Source organism: Pinus tabuliformis, chromosome 4_1 (genome assembly GCF_031772625.1).
Source record: "Pinus tabuliformis cultivar Carrire ecotype Pingquan chromosome 4_1, CPIR1, whole genome shotgun sequence".
Lineage (NCBI taxonomy): Eukaryota > Viridiplantae > Streptophyta > Pinopsida > Pinales > Pinaceae > Pinus > Pinus tabuliformis.
In genome coordinates this window covers 235,104,549-235,126,072 of record NC_142303.1, presented here as the reverse complement: position 1 = coordinate 235,126,072, position 21,524 = coordinate 235,104,549, and the positions used below count along the sequence as shown (strand labels likewise).

The window sequence follows — 21,524 nt, the reverse complement described above, 5'->3', positions numbered from 1 at the left end:
TAATTTATTTAAGTTGGCCTCTATTTTGAGTATATAATATTATTGTTTTCTACTCAATTTTTCATTTATCTATTTTTTTATTTTTTTTTATTTACTTAAAAATTCTTATTTAATTTGTATAAATTGGCCTCTATGTTAAGATATATAATCCTATCATCTTCCTCAATTTTTCATTTATCAACATTTATTTATTTATATCTCTTTATTTAAAATTTCTTTTTTTTTTAGTAATTTTAGTATTTTCCATTATATTTTATTTGGTGTTGGCTTGGCTATGACATTAAAAATAGATATTATTATTATTATTATTATTTTCCATTATATTTTATTTAATATTTTCTTATTTAATTTGTTTAACATTTCTATAATTTTTTGATTAACTCTTTTCTTTGTGTAATGGTTTTTTTAACCATTTACTTTACCCATCTTGTTTTTTACGCCATTTTAGAATCTTATACAATTTTTCTCTCCAAATATTATTAAGAAATGGTTTGTATAGCCTTCCAAACAAAATCAGGAAACATTTTGTGCGAATGTGATTAAAAAATTCTTGTAGTTTGACCAAAAAACACAGTTTTATTTTGATGTGTGAATGCTATTTAAAAGTTATTGGTATGGCTTAATTGAAGGATCATGCAAATCATATCTTTAATAGTGAAATTCGAAGTTCAAATTTTTACTACTAGTCTCCTGACTCCACCTATATTACATGTTAAAAGTTATAATGTTAGTGGTCCGAGTCAACTTGTGTCACATATATACAAAACCTATTCAATTATAAGTTTATCTTGGCCCAAGAAAAACAAAAACAACTCTCCTCAATCATGCATAACATAATGAAGGTTTTCATAGTCCATCCAAAAAAACTTCACTTAAAAGAAAATTTTGGATAATACTTGAGGTGGACGAGTCTAAGAAAGCTTCAACGTAAATGTATATGGATTACTTTCTCCTTATGATCACTTTCCTTTGCTCATCATATTTTATTGAAGCTTTTAATTGACATTTTTTTGGCTATCCCTAAGGGAGCATCCTGCATCAGAATTAATTCCACAAAAAACCCATGAAGCATTTACTATCCAAAAGCATTCATAGGCACCACAAAAAAATGAATCTCCCGCAACAAAATTTGCACGGTCTTTCAATCAGAGCATGCAGAACTTCAGAAATGAACACACAAAACTCAGAACATTTACTTGTTTTGATTTCCAAGAAGGGTTTTTATACACAGAGAAGAAGTTTCTGGAGTTTGGTGGGGCGATGGCTTCTCCAGGAAGCTATCCAGCTCCGCCAAATTCTAGAAGAAGCTATATGAAGTATTAATGGCGGTGGTTAGAATTACTTACTGTTTTTCCAACACTCCCCCTTAATTCCAACCATATAACAAATATACAATACACTGTAAACACACTCTTAATTGTCATGCATGTTGGTCTAAGTCTCAGCTAGGCTTACAATATAATCTTGATTTTCTACAACACATTTAACTTACTTCTACAAAACTCAAATTTTTCCTTCCCAAGAGGCTTAGTGAATATGTCAGCTATATTTTCATTTGTATTACAGTACATTAAAGAAATTTATTTTGATTGGACCTTTTCTCTTACAAAATGATATTGTGTGTCTATATGCTTTGACCTTGCATGACATACAGGATTGTTCCCCAGTTTGATGGTGCTTTGATTGTCACATCTAATCACTATAGGTTTTTGTTGACCTTCACCAACATCTTCAAGTATTCTTTTGAGCCATATAGCATCACAGGTGCCACTACATAATGCTTTATATTCTGTTTCAGTTGATGACAAGGAAATTGTTGCTTGTTTTTTACTGCTCCATGATATAGCTCCCGATCCTATATTGAAGACATATCCAGTGGTGGATTTCTTGTCATCTGGACTTCCAGCCCAATCAGAATTAGAATGACCTGTCAATTCAACATTACAAGCATTAGCATATTCAATACCAAAATTGATAGTTCCCTTTAAGTATCAAAGGACCCTTTTTGCATCTATCCAATGGCTTTCATGAGGCTTAGCCATGAATTGACTAAGTATGCTTACTGCATAAGCAATGTCTGGTCTGGTGGTAGTGAGATAATTCAGACTTCCCACTAATTGTCGATACAATGTTCCATTCACCTCTTTTGTTCCATCATCACTTCTTAATTTGATATTTTGTTCCAATGGAGTACTCACTGCTTTACATCCATTCATATGAAATCTCTTTAGTACTTCATTTGTATATTTTATTTGTGTGATTAAGGTTCTTCCATCATTTCTCCATACTTCAAGACCTAGACAATAATGCATCTCACCAAGATCCTTCATCTTGAATTCCTGTGATAAATTTATTTTTATATTTGTAATTAATTTATCAGCGCTCCCTGTTATTATTAGATCGTCAACATATATAGAAAGTAATACTATATCCCCATTTCTGTCTGTCTTGACATACAAATTAGGATCATTTTTAATCCTTTTAAATCCTTGTTGAAAGAAGAATTTGTCGATTTTCTCATAGCAATATCTGGGGGCCTGTTTTAGTCCATATAAGGCCTATTTTAACTTGCATACAAAATGTTCTTGACCTTTCTTTACAAATCCTTCTTGTTGAACAAGATAAATCTCTTCTTTTAAGTCACCATTTAGAAAAGCTGAGTTTACATCTAATTGATGTAGCTTCCAATCATATTTAGTTGCCAATGCTATCATTATTCTGATTGTATTCATTTTTTCAACCAGAACAAAGATATCTTCATAATCTATTCCTTCTTTTTGTGAATAACCTTTTGCAACCAATATTGCCTTATACTTGTTTATGCTACCATTTGCATTAAATTTTGTTTTGTACAACCATTTTGATCCTATAGGGACTTTATTTTCAGGTAATTCTGTTAATTCCCAAGTTTCATTTTTCATTATAGAATCATATTCTTCTTTCATAGCTTCCATCCATTCTTTATGATTTTTGGCTTGTTCATAATTTAAGAGCTCAAAAACAGTCATTACTTGAGACATTAAAGCATAATCTTTATGCCTGATGGGGGCTTGAATCTGTCGTGTTGACCTTTTTAGAGGTTCATTACTTTGTGGAATACCTTCTCCTTTTCTTCTCTGTGGAGTGCATTCATTTCTTTGTGGACTTTGACTCCTTGATGTGTCTTTTGGAATGTCCTTCTGTTCTAGTTCTTGAGTAGATTCCACAACTTCTTCTTCTTCCTTAAATTTTTCATAAGAAGACTGCCATGTATTATGTTTATCTTCTTTCATTTGTTTATCTACATCTTCATGAAATATAACATCTCTACTTGCAAAGACCTTGTGAGTACTTGGATCATACATTTTATATGCTTTTTGATTAGTGCAATATCCAATAAAAATACATTTGATGGCTTTGGCATTTAACCTTTTCCTATCCTCTTTAGAAATATGAGCAAAGGCCTTGCATCCAAATATCCTTAAATGACTAACTTTAGGTTTAAAACCATACAATGCTTCAAATGGTGTTTTGTGCTCAAGATACTTAGTAGGGCTTCTATTTTTAATATATACAACTGTATTAATGGCTTCCGCCCAAAAACTATTAGAAAGTCTTTTACTTTTTAACATACATCGAGCACATTCAACTAATGTTCTATTCTTTCTTTCAGCTACTCCATTTTGTTGAGGTGTATGTGGTACTGTAAATTGTTGTATAATTCCATTTTGTTTGCAATATTTGATAAAAGCTCCTGACGTGTATTCACCACCTTTATCTGATCGAAGAATTTTAATGTTCTTCCCTGTTTTCTTTTCAACCATACCCTTGAATTCCTTAAAGTATTCAAATACGTCACTTTTGTTTCTTATAAAATATACCCAGGTGTATCTAGTGCTATCATCAATAAATATAAGAAAGTAATATGCTCCACCAAGTGACTTAGTTTGCATTGGACCACATACATCAGTATGCACTAGGTCAAGTATTTCACATTTTCTTCTATTTTCATGCACAGGAGATTCTTCCCTGTGTTGTTTTCCTAGTGCACAACCTTCACATTCAAAGTGTTCACCCTTTATAATTAGAAGACCTTCTACCATCAATTTCTTTTGTAGTAACATTAGGTCATTATGATTTAAATGTCCATACCTTTGATGCCAAAGTTCTATAGTTGACATGCCTGTTGATGCCAAAGCTTGATGCCCATTCTTCATTACATCCAACTTGTATAAGCCTCCAACTCTCATTCTTTTTGCAACAACCTTGTAGTTGTCCTGCACATCCTTTACCAAACAATGTGATTTCACAAATTCAACTTTTAAATGTTGATCTGTGATAGTAGAGACTGAAATTAAGTTCTTCTTTAATCCTGGAACATACACCACATTTTGAATTTGTGTTTCTTGTCCGTTAGGCATCATAACATTTATATTACCATATCCTTTAATTTCATGTGAGCTATTATCTCCTAAATAGATGTGTCCACCATTATTAATCTCATGATAAGTATCAAACCATTCTCTTTTGCATGACATATGGATTGATGCACTAGAATCTATAAACCAAGCATTATCATCATCAGTTTCTGCTGATAAAGCAGCATTGGTCACACACAATTTAAGATTGCTAACATCTTGACTAATTGCTTCATCTCTATCAACATAATTTCCTAAATGCCTTCTTTGTTTAAATTGATCAGACCTCCTTTTCATGCAATTCTTAGCAAAATGACCAGATTTTCCACAGTAATAACACACATTATCTCTACTTGATTTGGCATTTGTTCTTGGTAAAGGGGTACTTTGAAATGATTTTACCTGTGGCTTTTTGCCTTTATTTTTCTCCCATTGTTTGCCTTTGAAGAACTGCTTCCTTTTGGCAATCAATGTCAAATCTAAATTGGGAGATTTCTGTTTAAGGCTTCTTCTCCGCTCTTCTTCCTGCATAAGTATACATGCCAACTCATCAAAAGTAGGAGCCTTCTCTCTAGCTGAAAGACCGATTATAAACATTTGATATTCATCAAGCATTCCACTTAATGTCATAGTAACCAAGTCTATACTAGATACTGATTCACCAATGTCACCTAATTTATTCTTTAGATCTTTAATTCTAGAGATAAAATCACTAACACTTTCATTTTCTTCCATCTTAATTGAAAGAAGCTTACTCTTTAAATACAATATTCGATTTGTAGTCTTCGTCTCATACAAGTTTTTGAGAATGTCCCATGTCTCCTTGGATGTTTTGCACTCTCTAATGTGTGGAATAATGTTGTCCTTAACCGTCATCCGCAAAAGCACCTTTGCTTTGTTTTCCCATTGTTCTCAATCTTGAATTGCAGCATCTGTGGCTTGAGCGGACACTGGCCTAACTTTTGACACAATCGCCCATGTATTGTTACCTTCCATCAAACTCTGCAACTTAAACTTCCAATTTGCATAATTTTTGACCATCTAACTTGTTAGATTCAGATAAATAAGATTCTGCCAATAAGCTTATAAATCCTTAAGTATCACCAACAAGATACATTTTTTTTTTTTTTTCACAACTTCAATAATTAATTTCCTTAATCAATCACTAATAACAACCCTTTTTTTTTGTTTTTTTAAACAAGGAAACCTTTATAACTTCTATTCCTTAAACCTTGAAAAAAAACTTATATTCTCAACAAACCGAATTGATAAAGATTTTACGACCACAATACTTGCCGCGCCAACCAAATCTTTTCACTGTAAATATTTCAAACCCTAGATGTTAAACCCCGAGTTTACATCTTAATAACACGCAATAAAACGATCGCACCGGTCTTCATCCACTCATGCAATTCAAGCATACACAGTGAGTCAAAAAACTCCTTCAAGTTAAATCTAAACTAAAATAAGATCATTGTTTTTGATGATTTCACTAACAGATTAAGCACTGTGCATGAAATAAAAGAAAATCTGTAAATCATTGCGCGGACCCACAGAAAGGGTAGAAATTGAATTTTCATTCCAACAAGTAGGAACAGGATCAGCAACACAGTTCTCCAGCAAGGGAATCGTTTTCTACGTAGCGAACAGCTATACCCTTCTCCCAAATCGATTTACACCGCCGCCTCAGCGAATTGCTTTCTTCAAAATGCACCAGCGCAAACTTATGCGCAGTTGCTCTCCACTCTTCTACTGCACCACAGCTCGTTCTTCTCGCACCTCCAGCCTCTCTGGAACGCACCTTTCTCCGAAGAACCTTGCAGCACTCTACCTCACCTCGCTCTGATACCAAAACAGAGAGCGCAAAACTTTGGAAATTACATGTTTTGATTGCCAAGAAGGGTTTTTATAGACAGAGAAGAAATTTCCGGAGTTTGGTGGGGCAGTGGCTTCCCTATGAAGCTATCCAGCTCCGCTGAATTCTAAAAAAAAGCTATATGAAATATTAATGGCAGTGGTTGGAACTACTTACTGTTTTTCCAACACTTTCGGTTCTGCTACCCATGTTGCAGATTTCTCACAAATATTTCCAAATCAAAATCAGCCAGAAGTTTTAACATTTTACATTTCTACCTGCACAGTACGCTTCAACCCCAGATGGCAAATACGAATTTACCATTACGATTCCAAAAATTCACAGAGACCCTGTGTCGAGCAAAACCCGACGAGCCAATTTAAAAACCAAAATTAGAAAATTTCAGGGATCCTGAATCTCCAGAGTCCTCGAGCCACCAAAATCCATTTCTTCGTCCAGCATCCACTCATAAATTTCCCATTCATTCATAGTCTCTTCAACATCGCCTCCTTCCCATTTCAGAGCAGCAGCGGCCCCAGGGCCCAGGTTCGATTCCCACATCTAGTCCCAGCAGAAAAAATCAAGTTCATGAGGAAGTGTCGAGGAAGCACCAACATTATTCACAGCTGCTTTGACCCCGCCGGCGATGTGGGCCGCAGCGTTGGATGTCGAGCGTAGCAGTAATTCCCAATGTTGATGTGGTTATCATTATCAAGAAGATGCAACATAATATCGATCATGGCAGCATCATCGTTATTTTTCTGCGGCTCCACGTCGACAACAACAGAAGCCAATTCCGGTTGTTTGGATGAACACATTGTCGAAGAAGTTGCAGAGTCGCAACAGTATAACAAAAATCTACCCTTCAAAGAAGACGAAGATGAGGAAGCCAAGGCGTCGGGTTTGATTCCCTGGTCTCTATATGTAACGGAGCATTCTACAGTAATGGGGCGTGGGAGGCTCGTTTTCAACTTTCGGTCCTCTGAAATTCCGAATTGTCTCTGTATTTAGAACAACTGTGAGCCCAAAAAAAGTGCAGGTTTGAAACTGTTAGGTATGGGGTGCAAAAATCATAATGAATGCGGAGTGGCGCGAGGTGCTGCTGGTGAAAAAATGATGCGCTGAACCGAATCCAGCAGTAAGAACAATGTTTGGGTTTTTGAAGAGGAAGACGCGACTGTTTTTCTATAGAGATTTCAAAGTTGAATTTCATTCTCCCGCGCACAATTTGAAAACATTGAATGAATGAAAATTTATTCAGCATGAGCACACTATTATGTATGGTGCATGGCATCACCTCCAAGTGCATGGCATACCCACATGGTAATGGTACTGACCAGGGTGTGTAGGCATGGCAGGTACAGTCACCGAACGATCTTTCTTATCAGTAAACCCGTCAGACACTAGAGAATTCAAGTCATCTATGTCAGAGAAAAAAGAACTTAGAATTTGGAAACATATATATATATATATATATATATATATCTATATATATATATATATATATATATATATATATATATATATATATATATATATATTGTATAGATGGCTGATGTGTATTAAATACTCTATAGCATCTTAAATAAGGGTTTTTTTGACTTGAAAAAATATGAAAAATAATATATATAAAATAATCCAAATGTCACAAAATTTCCATAAAAATTCGGCCTGGAGTATGTCGTAAAACTGCTTCTGCTTGGCTAAGAGCTCGTCTTCCTCGGACGTAAGGAAACAGGTTAACGGCCCAAGACCCAGAGGCATCTGGCAGGAGTGAAACCCTGCTCCCTTACGGACCACCAGCGGGTTATTTCAGGTGGCGTGGTTTTCCTTGATAACGGTGATGAGTCAAACCGACATTCACGGATAGCAGCCAGAGATGGCTGTCCTCACTGTTGGTTTGACACCTGAGTTTGATAGGTTTTGCCACCTTCGGAAAAAAAAAAAAAAAATAAATAAAAAAAAAAAAAAAAAAAAATCCATAAAAATATATACATTCATTTCCATATATGAATATATACATTCAAGATGTTAGCAGATTTTCATATGTGTGTTTGGATACTTTTCTCTTTGTTCATAGCTAAATGCGTAGGTTGCAATTTGAATAAAATTATATTTATTTATTTTATTTTTATTTTTAACTAATAAAAACTCTTAAATTTCGTTCGTTTCTCCTATAATAGAAGACTCTCATATTTCGTTAGTTTATGATATATTAGATTTACGTATATTAATGTATTATGCAATTTTTCATATAGATTAAATAAATAGTATTGATATATTATGTAGTTTTTAATAAAAATAAACAAATAATATTGAAATAGTTATACAATTTTTCATATGGATTAAATTAGTTTAGATTTATTTTGATACTCTATCTATCGAGCGTTAAGAGGGATCGAATAAACTAATTTTTTGAGTGCAAAATTTGAGAAAATGTTTACACCTCCAGACATTTGATCCTTCTCGGCGCTTGATAGATCTGGCATTAAGATGGATCGTGGCTGGTTTGTGTGTGGCCATACAAAATTTGTTGAACATCTAATTATTTTGATAATTTTAAATATGCTAAATATGTCTAAGATTAATTTGGTCAATTTAATTTAAAATTTGCTTAGTTACCTCAGTTTGTTGAGATGAGAGAGACTGTGAATAACTTGAATGATGAAAAATGATGAAATACAAATTTTGAGTGCAAAGTGTCAATGTAACAATTTTGGTAACAATTTTGATAGATAGAAAATGTGAATACTAAGAATATAGTCAATTACAAAAAATCTTCATTGCAATCAATCTAAAACTATTTTCTTCTATTGTCACACCTATTAGTTTTTCCATTTTCTCATATGGATCATATGAAAAGAGTAGTTGGAATCATAGACCATTCAAATATTTAACTCGAGCTACTATAATAAACAACATACCTTGTATCTCTTGCTCTCCAATATTAATAGTAGTTTTCTCCAAAGTCAATCATTGTAGTTATTTTCTATTACTGAGTTACCTTGTATCTCTTGCTCTCCAATATTAATAGTAGTTTTCTCCAAAGTCAATCATTGTAGTTATTTTCTATTACTGAGTTTGAATGCAAAGTAATTAACAATGTTGAATGATGGAAAATGGGACTAATAAGAATGTACCCAACTATAAATAGTTTATAGTTTAAAGAAGAAAACATTTGGTGTAAGAAAACAATTTATTTAGGATGAAAATTCAAGCATTGTATTTATGGTTGAATAATGTTTATGTGCTTACATTGAGAGAGTGTGTGTTTTTTGGGGTGAGAAGGAGAGAAAGGGGAGATAGAGATATAGATCGGGGGGGACGGAAGAAGAGAGAGGCAAAGCCATGGAGAGAGGAAGAGATATACATATGGAGAGAGATATGTTAGAGAGAGAGAGAAGGGGAAGAGAGGGAGGGAGGGGAAGGGAAGGAGAGAGAGAGAGAAAGAGAGATATAGAGAGTGTATGTGTGTATGTTTAGGGGCTGAGATAGAGAGATAGAGAAGGAGAGACAATGCGAGATAGAGATAGAGAAGGAGAGACAATGGGAGATAGAGATATAGATGGAGGAGGTAGAGATGTGCTTACATTGAAATCAATGCAAACTATTAATCTAATTACATTGAAATTAATGTACATCATACATCTTGTTGCATCAAATCAGAAATCAACATCTACACTAAAATCAATGCATTTAATGCAAACAATCAAATAGGATTAGAAATCAACATCTATATTGAAATCAATGCATCTAGTGCAAGAAATCAAATAGGATTAGAAATCAATATCTACACTGAAACAATGCATCTAATGCAAGGAATCAAATATGAGTAGAAATCAACATGTACGTTGAAATCAATGAATCTAGTGTAAGGTATTAAATATGGTTAGAAATCGACATCTACACTGAAATCAATGCATCTAGTGCAAGCAATTAAATAGGATTAGAAATCAATATCTACGCTGAAACCAATGCATCCTATGTAAGCAATCAAATAGGAATAGAAATCAATATCTACATTGAAACCAATGCATCATGTGCAAGAAATTAAATAAGAGTAGAAATCAATATCTACACTGAAACCAATGCATCTAATGCAAACAATCAAATAGGAGTAGAAATCAATATCTATGCTGAAATAAATGCATCTAGTGTAAGGTATTAAATATGATTATAAATCGACAGCTACATTGAAATCAATGCATCTAGTGCAAGTGATCAAATAGGATTAGAAATCAATATCTACACAGAAACCAATGCGTCTTGTGCAAGCAATAAAATAGGAGTAGAAATCAACATCGACATTGAAATCAATGCATCTAGCGTAAGGTATTAAATAGAATTATAAATCGACATCTACATTGAAATCAATGCATATAGTGCATGTGATCAAATAGGATTAGAAATCAACAACTACATTGAAATCAATACATCTATTTTAGTGAAAATATAAAATATTCATGACTTTCTAGATCTAATTTCTATGTTTGTATTTGTCTTTGTGAGACCCTTTCTTCTTCCCTCTCTCTGTACCTTCCATTTTGTGTCTATCTACCTCCCCCTCTCCTTCTGTCTCTCCCTCTCCCTTTCTCCCTCGTCTCACTCTATCTGCCTCTCCCTAACTTTCTTTATCTTTCACTTATTTCCTCTCTCCCCCTGCCATTTATATTTATACCTCCCTCCATCTCTCCTTATTCTTCTCTCTATCTCAACCCCTTAAACATATGTCACATTATCTCTCTCTCTCCCCATATCTATCTATCTATCTATCTATCCATCCATCTCTCCCTCTTCCTTTCCCTCTCTCTCTCTCTACCATCTATCCCTCTTCCTCCCTCCCTCTCTTTGCTTCTCTCTTCTACTTTCTTCTCCCCCCCATCTATATCTCTATTTCCCACTGTCTCTCCTTCTCACCCCCAAAACATACTCTCTCTCTCACTCGCTGACCCTCCATTTCTCCCTTGCCACTCCCTCTCCACCTTTCTCTCTTCATGTCTTTCTTCCCCTTCCAAATTCATCTCTTTCTCCCCCCTCTTTCCTCTCTCTCAAGTCCTCTCTCTTCTTCCTTTGCCTCTCTCCCCTTCTCTCCCACTCTCTTCCCCCCATCATACACACACCTCTCTCCCGCTCTCTCCCCTTTCCATATCTATGTCTCTGTGTCTCTCTCTTCCCCTTCTTTCCCTATCTTTATCCTCTCCTTTTCTCTCTCTTCCCTTGTTTCCTCTCTCCCTCATTCCATCTTCATCTCTCCCTCTCTTTCCCCCTCCAAATCCATCTCTCTCCCTCTCTCTCCCCCCTCCCCTCTCTCTTCCTTTCTCTCTCTCACTATCTCTCTCTCCCACACTCTATTCCCTCTTCCATTTCACTCTTTTTCTTAAATATGATCCCATTGTATTATATTTAAGAAAGTAACTAAATTAATAAAAACATAATTGGTTCTAAAATATTAAACCTATATTTTGGATCAATCATGTTAAAGAAAATACAATAATAAAAAAATTAAAAGAATCACACACTATCTTTCCTCTAGCATTGTTAATCACTTTTCTTTCTCACTTCCCTTGGATCCTTGGTTAAGATGCATCTATCCCAGTTCATTATAATATTGTTTATATTATATAAATTTCACATATGTATAGATAAAAGTATTCTCATTTTTTAATTTATTAAAACCTCCATTTAATCTCTATGAAAATATTTTTAGTAGTCGTGACGATGAAGGTTTAGATATACCTCAAAAGTAATTATAAACGTTTTTCTCTTAGATTTCATTAAAAAATGTTATAAAATTAAATTAAATTAAAATATTTTTATTTTTAAATAAGTTATTGTTTTTGGGTATGTGGTATGGATAAGACATGCAATTGACCCCTGATATTGTAACAATTAGAAGCCTAGGTCCATAACATAATAATCAAAAGTCTAGATGGCCCCTGGCATTCATAAACCATAATAGTCGCCCATGGTATTATAATTTTCTTCCCTCCTCTCTCTCTGTACCTTTTCCTTGTGGGTATTGACCCATAGTATTATAAAAAAACTACTTAGAAGTTAATAATATCCATGGTAAATATTCATGATTAAAAATCTTGTCATATCGTAAAAATTAAATTTTTATCCGCTTATTAATAAAATTTATAGATGGAACACATCTATATTAAGTGTTACAAATATATTGATTACATAAAATATAACATTACAATATTATATGTTACAATATTTATTACCACCCCCACCTAATAAATAGTGGCCAGGGGTGGGGAGAAATACTAACTAAAATATAATATTATTAAATTTTACCTAATATTTTAGGTCAGTCCCCACCATAAATATTACATTCTACTCAATATTTTATTGAGCACCTTCCATTATATTGAATTTACCTTCCTATTATTATTATTATTATTACAGAAATCACACAACCGAAACCTGAACGACTAAATTTGTTGGGTTATTATTATTACAAAAATCACACAACAGAAAACCTAAATGCCAGGAAATTTATCTCGTTATTATTACAGGATATGCCCAATTAAATCCTGCGCTTCCTTTATCTAATTTTATCTTTTATTCAATGAATAAGCTAATCGATCTCTTTTTAAATTGTATAGGAAATTTATCTCGTTATTATTATAGGGTATGCCCAATTGATTCCTCCGCTTCCTTTACCTAATTTTCTTTTTTATTCAATGAATAAGCTAATCGATCTCTTTTTAAATTGTATATATATTATTTTCAAAATTGAATTTGTTAATATTTTTTAATGTAACGTTACTTTACGTGGCAACATCTTGTTCATATTTTTTAATATAATTTTTAATGTAACGTTAACATCTTTCTCATGTTTTTTTAATATATTTTAATGTAATACTTGGTTATAAAACATCTCTCAGCACGATAAATAATATTAATATATTATGTAAATTTTCATAAAAACAAATAAATAATTTTGAAATAATTTAAATTCAAACAAAGTAACATTCTTTTACCTTGTAGAGCCTTGTGAGAGTATTTGGAAAAATTAAAACATCGTCAATGGTAAAGCACCAATAAAAAAAACCATGAACCAGCCATATTGCTTCGGACAAGATCAGCATTTGAACAAACAAGCTCAGTGGTCTGAGTTCAATATATCTCGAAATCATTGTACTTGGGGAGCCATAGTTCATATGAGTGTTACGTACCTTCCCACCGACTGTGCACATGGCTATTCAAAGGAGTTTGTCATTCAAAGTTAATGAAAATTTTATGCATAATATTTAATAATGAGTTAGAGTAAGGTTATATAGTTTTCATTTAATTTATTAGGGTAATAATGAGTTAAAGTAAGGTTATATAGTTTTCATTTAATTTATTAGGGTTGTGGATGTACATTTGTTTTTTAATTTTTAAATAATATAAACTTTCTGTAAGGTTATTCATATTTTTTAATGGTAAAAATACAAATATGAACGCTTAAAGAAAATTTATTTTTTTCCATGTAATAAATATTATCAATGGTTATATTTAACAATAAATTATTTTTGAATTAGTCACCGGAGAATCCACAGTAAGAACTATTTTATGCCAACGTTTCAAATCCCAACTGGGATCCATCATCAGGACAACTTGAATGCTTGATAGAAGAAGAGCAGATTTTAGGGTTTAAATAGAAATGAGGAGAGAAAAGAGGGAAGGTAGGCTCTCAATTTTTGAGAAGTCGGCTGCCTTTGATTTAATTAATTAATTATTATTTTTTTTTATATTTATTATTATCAAAATAATTGAAATGATTATTATTACTTTAATTACTATTATTAATATAATAATTAGTAATTAATAATTATAATATCAAATCAATAATATATATTAAAATTAATTGAAAGGATTATAATTATTTTAATTATTATTATTAATATAATTATTAGTAATTAGAAATATTAATTATAATGATCAAAATTAATGATTATTTATTATTATTATTTTTTTAAGTTATAGCTTATTGTTATTAATAATTATTATTAATTAATCTAATAATAATAAAAAAGAAATAATTATTAATAGAAATATTATTGTTATTAATAATAATTATTAATTCATTTAATAAAAATAATAATTAGAATTAATAATATTAAATAATGATTAAATAAATCCTAAAATTTTGAATTAAGGGTAATGCTGAAATTATTAATCCTAGCATATAGAAATTAGAATTTAATATTTAATATTTTATTATTATTATTATTTCCAAAGGAAAAAACGAAACTTTTTATTAAGATTATAAAAAGTTTACATTGCAAATGCTGAAGCATCACTAATCCGTCTGAGGGATTACCAAGACTGTTTTACAAAAAAATTCTGACTTATGCAAACACCTGTTTCTAAGGTGCTGAAGCTGTTCTGTTTACCTCTGAACCGAGGTGCCGTTCTTATACTGAAAAACCAGAGGACTGTTTGCACCAAAAATTTCCAAACATGCCGGGCCTCCTCAACATAGAGGAAAACAGCCCGATATGCGGTAATGAAGTTTTAAAAGCCGAGATACAGTGCTGATAAGTTTATATATAATTACAAAAATTTTGAAATAGAAGAGTAAAACAAAAAACTGCCAGAGTATTAGATAGTCTGATTATAGGGCGGTTGTTCAGATCTTCTGGTTTGGCCTTGGTCTTCTTCTACAATCTTCCAGCTGCCCAAATCCTGTTGTAGACCGTCTTTAGAAAGCTGGTCCGCTGATTCATTCCTTTCCCTGAAAATGTGGCGAAGAGAGAAACTGTTAAAATAAGATTTTAATCTCTGAACTTCTCCCAGAATTTGTTTTAATAATTGGTTGCTGCAAGTACTTTGTCCATTTACCCATCTGATCACTATTTGTGAGTCCCCAAAAATTTGAATTGTGAGGGTGCGCCTTTGAATGAGCCAACATATAAGGAATTTCAGGGCAAGGAGTTCAGCAAAGTTATTGGAGCCAGTTCCAAGACCCATAGAAGCTTTTAAGACATGCGTTGGGGATTCATTAATGACTAAACCTGCTCCTGCTTTATTGTTTTGAGATGCACCATCGAAGAAAGCCCAGGGGATTCCTTCTGTGATCTGCAATTCTGGAATGATTCTTTGGGGGTGGGCTTCCTTAGGCTCGGGGATACTAGAAAAAATGGCAGTGCTCTGACTTGCTGTGATAGCTATGGGAATTCCTTTATCCTGGAAAATACTCCTGTTCCTGGCTATCCAAATACCCCAGCTAATGATGAGAGGGAGGTTGCGCAGGTTCCCGTTTGGATGAGAGTGCCACCACTTCTGCCAAGCTTCTTGAACAGAGTTCCCATCCCATTCTAACTTTTTGTTCAATAGGTTCCCTACCTCGCCCCAAATTTTAATAGCTTCTGGGCATTTTATGAAAAGATGGTTTATAGATTCTGCTTCTGATTTGCACAAGGTGCATCTCCCAGGCCCGTGCATGAATCTGGTCTGCAGGATGTCCCAAGTTGGGATTTTGCTTTTTAGAATGCACCAGAACAGGATTTTTGACTTTGGGGGGCTCTTAAGTTTCCATAGCTGTTTTGACCACCACTCCGGATTTCCCCATCCTTTTCTTGACATAAGGAAATTATATCCACTCTTTGGAGCGTATTCCCCAGAGTCTGCATGGGCCCAAATTAACTCATCCTGTCTATCATTCAGCCAGACATTTGTTCTGAAGAGTTCTTGAGTAAAGGTACTCCATTCGTTCCACCATCTTTGCTCCAGATCCAAATCTTCACCATTCTTCCAAGCTTGACCCCAGATGGATGAAGATCCCGGATTTGCCACTTGGCTAAGGTAAAGAAGCCCTTTGTCCTCTAACTGCTGAACCAGTTCAGGGGTAAGTGCATAGTTTTCGGTACAGCCGACCCAGGGATCCTTTCCTATCTTTACCTTTTCTCCGTTCCCGACTTTCCATGCTAGTCCTTGTTCGATCACTTTAAAAGACTCCAGAGTTGCTTTCCAGATTGCCGACACATTCTTTTGGCTCTTGACTGGGTTCCTGATCCAAACTTCCAAAGGAGTTGGATCTATATATTTCCTTTTAACAGTTCTAGTCCAGAGATTTTCCATCTTAATGAGGCGCCACCCTGATTTAGCTGCCAAAGAGAGTCTGAAGTCGGGCAAGCTTTTTATCCCCCAACCTCCCCAGTCTTTTGGTCTCGCCACTTTCTCCCATGCAACCCAAGGGAGAACCGAAGTTTCTTTGGATCCTGCCCACAAAAATCTGCTACAGATTCTCCTAATTTTCTCCAGCACACCTTTAGGGACCCATGTTAGAGCTGCCCAGTAAACTGGGATGGCTAATAACACAGATTTTATCAGGGTCAATCTCCCTGCTCTGGAAAGCCATTTAAAACTCCAGTGCCTGATTCTAGCTTCAATTTTTGCAATTAGCCAAGACCAGTCCTCCTTCCTGTAATCGTTTGGCTTCAACCAGAATCCCAGGTACTTAAACGGGGATACCATATTGCACATTTCATATGGAAAGTACAAGCTGAACTGCTCCTTTTCTTGTCTGTTTAGCCCTTCCACAATGATTTGAGATTTCCTGGGATTGATCTGCATTCCGGTAGCTTTCAAAAAGAGGTCAAAGATATTTTTTAACTCCTTTAATTCATTTATGGATCCATTAGTAAAGACCAGAATATCATCTACAAAGAGAAGATGAGATATGAATAGATTTACTGCTGCCTCTATACCTTTTATCTTACCTTCCCTTCTGCTTTTATGAATCAGCTGGCTTAGACCTTCAGCCACCAAGAGGAAAAGCAGGGGGGACAAAGGGCAGCCTTGCCTCAGCCCTTTTTGTCCTTTGAAGAAAGGGGTAGCAGCTCCATTTATGAGGATTGCGTAACTAACATCTGTGATACACCCCATGACCCATCTGATGAAGTCCACTTTGAAACCGAGGTGTGTTAGGAGCAGGCGGATATATGACCAGTTTATCCTGTCGTAGGCCTTTGATAAATCAATTTTTATTACAGCTCCCTTCTTATTTTTCATCTTTACACTGTGAAGGACCTCCTGTGCCACCCCTATTGCTTCATGAATTTGTCTCCCATTCAGGAACCCAAATTGTTCAGGAGAGATATGCCTTGATAAAATTGGTTTGATCCTGAGAGCTATCACTTTTGCAATTATTTTATAAATACTGTTGCAAAGGGAGATGGGTCTAAAGTCCTCGAAGGATTCCGGAGCTTCCTTTTTTGGGATGAGGGCTATGAAGGTTGCATTGAAAGGACTATAAATCTCTCCCTTTAGTCTTGATTCCTCCACCACTTCTGTTATTTCTTCTCCTATTTGCTCAAAGAAGTGCGAGAATAGCTCTACCGACCAACCGTCTGGCCCGGGGCTTTTCTCTTTTGCCATGGATTTTATGACACTTTCCACTTCCTCCTTCGTAACCGGCTCCATTAGGAAATCTGCATCTTCCTCCTCCACATATCTGTGAAAACATTGCGCTGTTTGGATTACTTCCGCAATGGTAATCTCACCATTGTCTTTGAATAAAGATTGGAAGTGGTTCACCCCAAGGGTTGAAAGAGCTTCAAAGGTCTTAGCCTCCCTTCCTTCTTCGGACTTTAAGTGCCATATGGTGTTTGCACTCTTCCTTCCTTTTGCATAATTATGGAAGAAACTGGTGTTGTCATCCCCAGCTTTGAGCCAGATTGCTCTGCTCTTAAGCCTCCATTCTTCCTCTCTTGCCAGCAGGATTTGATTCTTGTGCTTTTCCAGTGCTACAATTTTCTCCTTTGATTCATGAGTCGCATATCCATCCGTCTCTATGCTTTCGAGCTTTTGGAGTTCCTCGTTTATCTTGGATAGGTCTTCATTCTGCTTTAGTTTTCTATCCTTTGCCCATGTAATAGTTGCCTTTTTCAGTCTTTTGAGGTTTTCCATAAATAAAAAACCTTTACTCTCTTGGGAACCTCTGGCAGGATGAATCCATATGTCTTGGAACAATTTGTTGTATGATTCTTCTTGTAGCCAGGAGGCATTGAATTTGAAAGGAGCTGGAGGTTTTGAGGGGGCTTTAGAGAGCTCAAGATAAATCGGAAAATGGTCCGAAGGGCCCCCTTCTTCTACCCATTGCCTGAATAAAGGAATTGCAGCAGATAAAGCCTCATTAATTAAGAAACGATCTAATCTCTTCGCCACTCTGGCATCTCCAACTCTTCTGTTCCTCCAAGTTGGTTTCAGTTTGATGAGATTCGCTTCTATGAGGTTATTTGAGGCTAAGAGATTCATAAAAAAATTCTGATTGCGGGTCCTCTCTTGCAGCAGGGCCCCAGGCTTCCGCTCTTCCTAAAGAGAAGTTTAGGTCTCCTCCCATCACCATATAGTTATTCTTCACAAGCGAGCTTCCCATCAAACCGTTCCAGAAGGGAATCCTTCCTTGACACGGCCCATAAATATTGATAATAGTTAAGGGGAAATCGAATTCAGTGGACTGACAATCTATCCCCAACACCTGCTTCATTCCCCATCGGTTCCAGATCTTAATTTTACCTTCTCTGATTCCTACAGCCAAGCCTCCAGAGTGGCCGTCAGAATCCATGGCTATAAAAGACCATCCTGGAAGGAGAGCATTAAGCATTGATTCAATGTCCTCCCCTTTCCCCAAAGTCTCCTGAAGAAGGAGGACATCCGCTTTTGAGTTCATCACTAACTCCCTAAGGGCCAGTTTTTTGGGTTTACTGGCTAAACCCCTACAGTTCCAGGAGGTAATTATCATTTTAAGGCAGATACGGGGCTTTGCACTGCTCTAAGTGCCCCTGTGATTGAAAGTTGTTTCCCGTCTGCCACATCGAAGATAGCCTGGACTTTGGCTTCAGAGAGCTTAGATTTTCTACCCCTTTTTTTCCCTGGCTGGCTCATGGATGAAGATGGATCGATGCCCCCTACAGCAGACATGGAACCAGGCTTGTTTACTAGAGAGCGGAGATTATAGGGACATAGAGGTTGCTGGGCCTGAGCAGGGGATATAAGGCAGCACCCATCACGGTTCAAATCCAGGGAGGGAATAGCAGCTGATAAGTTTTCAATAGATTTTTCCAGTTTGCCATCTTCCATCATTACAATTTTATCATTTAAATCAGAATAAAGGGGTTTAATGGATGGATCATCTGCTAAACATTTATCCAAACATTTGTCTTTATTTTCAAAGATAGGAAGAGAAGAGAGATTTGGATTTGAATTCGTACCCTTTTGATCCTCTACAGGCCTTGGAGATGAGCTCGATGGGGTCTCTTCAGCGGGCTTCTGTGGTTCCCCTGGTTCCGGATCGACATCATTTCTTTCCTTCGATGGTGCCTGGGTTTCTGCTTCCTGACCGAGACTCCCCTGCTGCATGTCTATATCCATAGGTTCGTCCTCCTGGACTGCGGGTATCTCCTTGTTTGGATGGAGATGAGGGCGCCTGAAGTTCTTTTCCGTCCTCTCCCTTGTTCTCTGAAACCTTCTCCACCGTCTTCCTAATGGACATTCCTTTGCCAAGTGCCCATACTCATGGCATCTATGGCAGCGAAACGGCAAATATTCATAGTCCAAGATTTGTTCGAATACATAATCCTTGTACTGAAGGATGATCTTTTCCGCCAATCCTCCACTGGGTTTAAGATTAACCAGGATCCGAGCCATTGCCCTGTTGTGAGTTTCCTGGAAGGACATGTCAGCCTCCAAATAAGTGCCTAGCCGATTCCCAATTGCCTTAAACACCGATTCAACCCATAGGAACGATGGCAGCCCAGGTGCTCTAACCCATACCGGGAAGACATCGGCCTTTTCGTGGTCTGCATCAAACATGGGACTCCAGTTTTTGAACAGCACCGGAATGTTCCCGAGCGACCAATGCCTCTTCATAACCCAATCTGCTGCCTCTTTGTTATCAAACCGGACTGAGAACCATCCTTTAGCTAAAGTCAGGACCCGGAAGTCACTGATTAAATCCGATTGCCAGTTCTGCTTCCCCCAGGCTTGGATGAACTCTGATGAGAATTTCTTCCCTCTAGCTCTGCCAACCAGGGTACATTCAGCGACCTCCAACACTTCTTCAATCTGGACGTCCATTCCCAGCACCAGATTCCCTTCAACCCCTTGGGATTTGATCAATCTCTGCTTTTTCCTCTGCCCTTCTACGGATTTGGTTCCTCTTGTGGGGTTTCTTAGGGCTTCGTTCGACTGCAACCCTCTATGTGAGTCTGGCCCAGCGATCTGGGGAAAAGATCCTGGCTCCGGACTAATCTCCTTCTCATAAGAAGTGGGAGGATTTAGAGATTCGAAACGAGAGGGATTTGTTACCTGAGACCCCTGAATGGGTCGCCTTTCTTCCCCCCTTAGCTCCTGGATTTCTTCGGCGCTCTGATCCGGCCTCTCGGTCTCTTTCGGGCTGTTCCTGCTGGTTGCTATTGAGGCCCTTGTAATGGTTGCTGGAATTCCGGCTTCTCCTACCGGCCTTTGCCCTAGCTTTGAGCCAAGGGTTACGATATCTTCCAAGCCGCCTGAGAGGATCGGCCCTGTAAACCCTAGTCTCCCTTTGATCCCGAAATGTGGAATAGACGGGCTTGTCTGTAGAGATCCCTTGGTCGATCTTGGCGACTGGTGCTGAATCTTTCCCTTTTGGTGTTCTGCTGCCGACTCATGCAGTTCTTTGGTCGCGTTTGAGAGTGAATGGGGTGATCTAACAGAGTCCGGACAGAACGGAGAAGGTGCTAGGGCTTCCACCGTTCCGAAGTAACGATCAATGTTCTCAGATGTTGGGTCCTTTCCCCAAACAGAGAGAATATCTTCCATAGTGGGGTCTAGGTCAATGCCCTCCTCCGAGTTAACCATGGTTACAGTGCAGATCGCGGTTTGCTGTCGGCTCGTCGAGTGCTGAGAAGTCGCTGTTGTGAAAATGCTATTCCTTTTCCCCATAGGGATTAACCTTCACGTTTTACTGTTACTGTGGTCGCCAGGTGTCCTTCCTTGTGAGCAGTGGACCTCCACCTGCCGATCCCTGCCTGCCTTCCACCTGAACGGAGACGGCCTGCTACTGCCTACGCCCCGTCCATTGGTGATGGGCCCTAACCTCGGCCCTACGGGCCTAGATCTGGCTCATCGCCTACTGCCGACACCTTCCTGCTGCGATCGCCCATTATTATTATTATTATTATTTAAGTACAATGATAATTATATTCTTAATTAGAATATTTAAATTAAAAATGGTTAAATTTTTTAATAATTATTTTGAAAGAATAAATATTTAATGATTATTATTATTATAT

General features: G+C 36.4%; 1 protein-coding gene across 1 annotated transcript; it reads right to left on the bottom strand.

The window, feature by feature from the left end:
• Positions 1-14,850: 14,850 nt before the first annotated feature.
• On the bottom strand, positions 14,851-18,922 carry LOC149175114 (uncharacterized). Its single transcript, XM_089421049.1, has 3 exons — positions 18,525-18,922; positions 17,598-18,352; positions 14,851-17,300 (listed from the first exon to the last, which is right to left on the bottom strand). Exons 1-3 carry the CDS (start codon positions 18,920-18,922, stop codon positions 14,851-14,853), a joined length of 3,603 nt encoding a protein of 1,200 aa, XP_089277175.1.
• Positions 18,923-21,524: the final 2,602 nt, after the last annotated feature.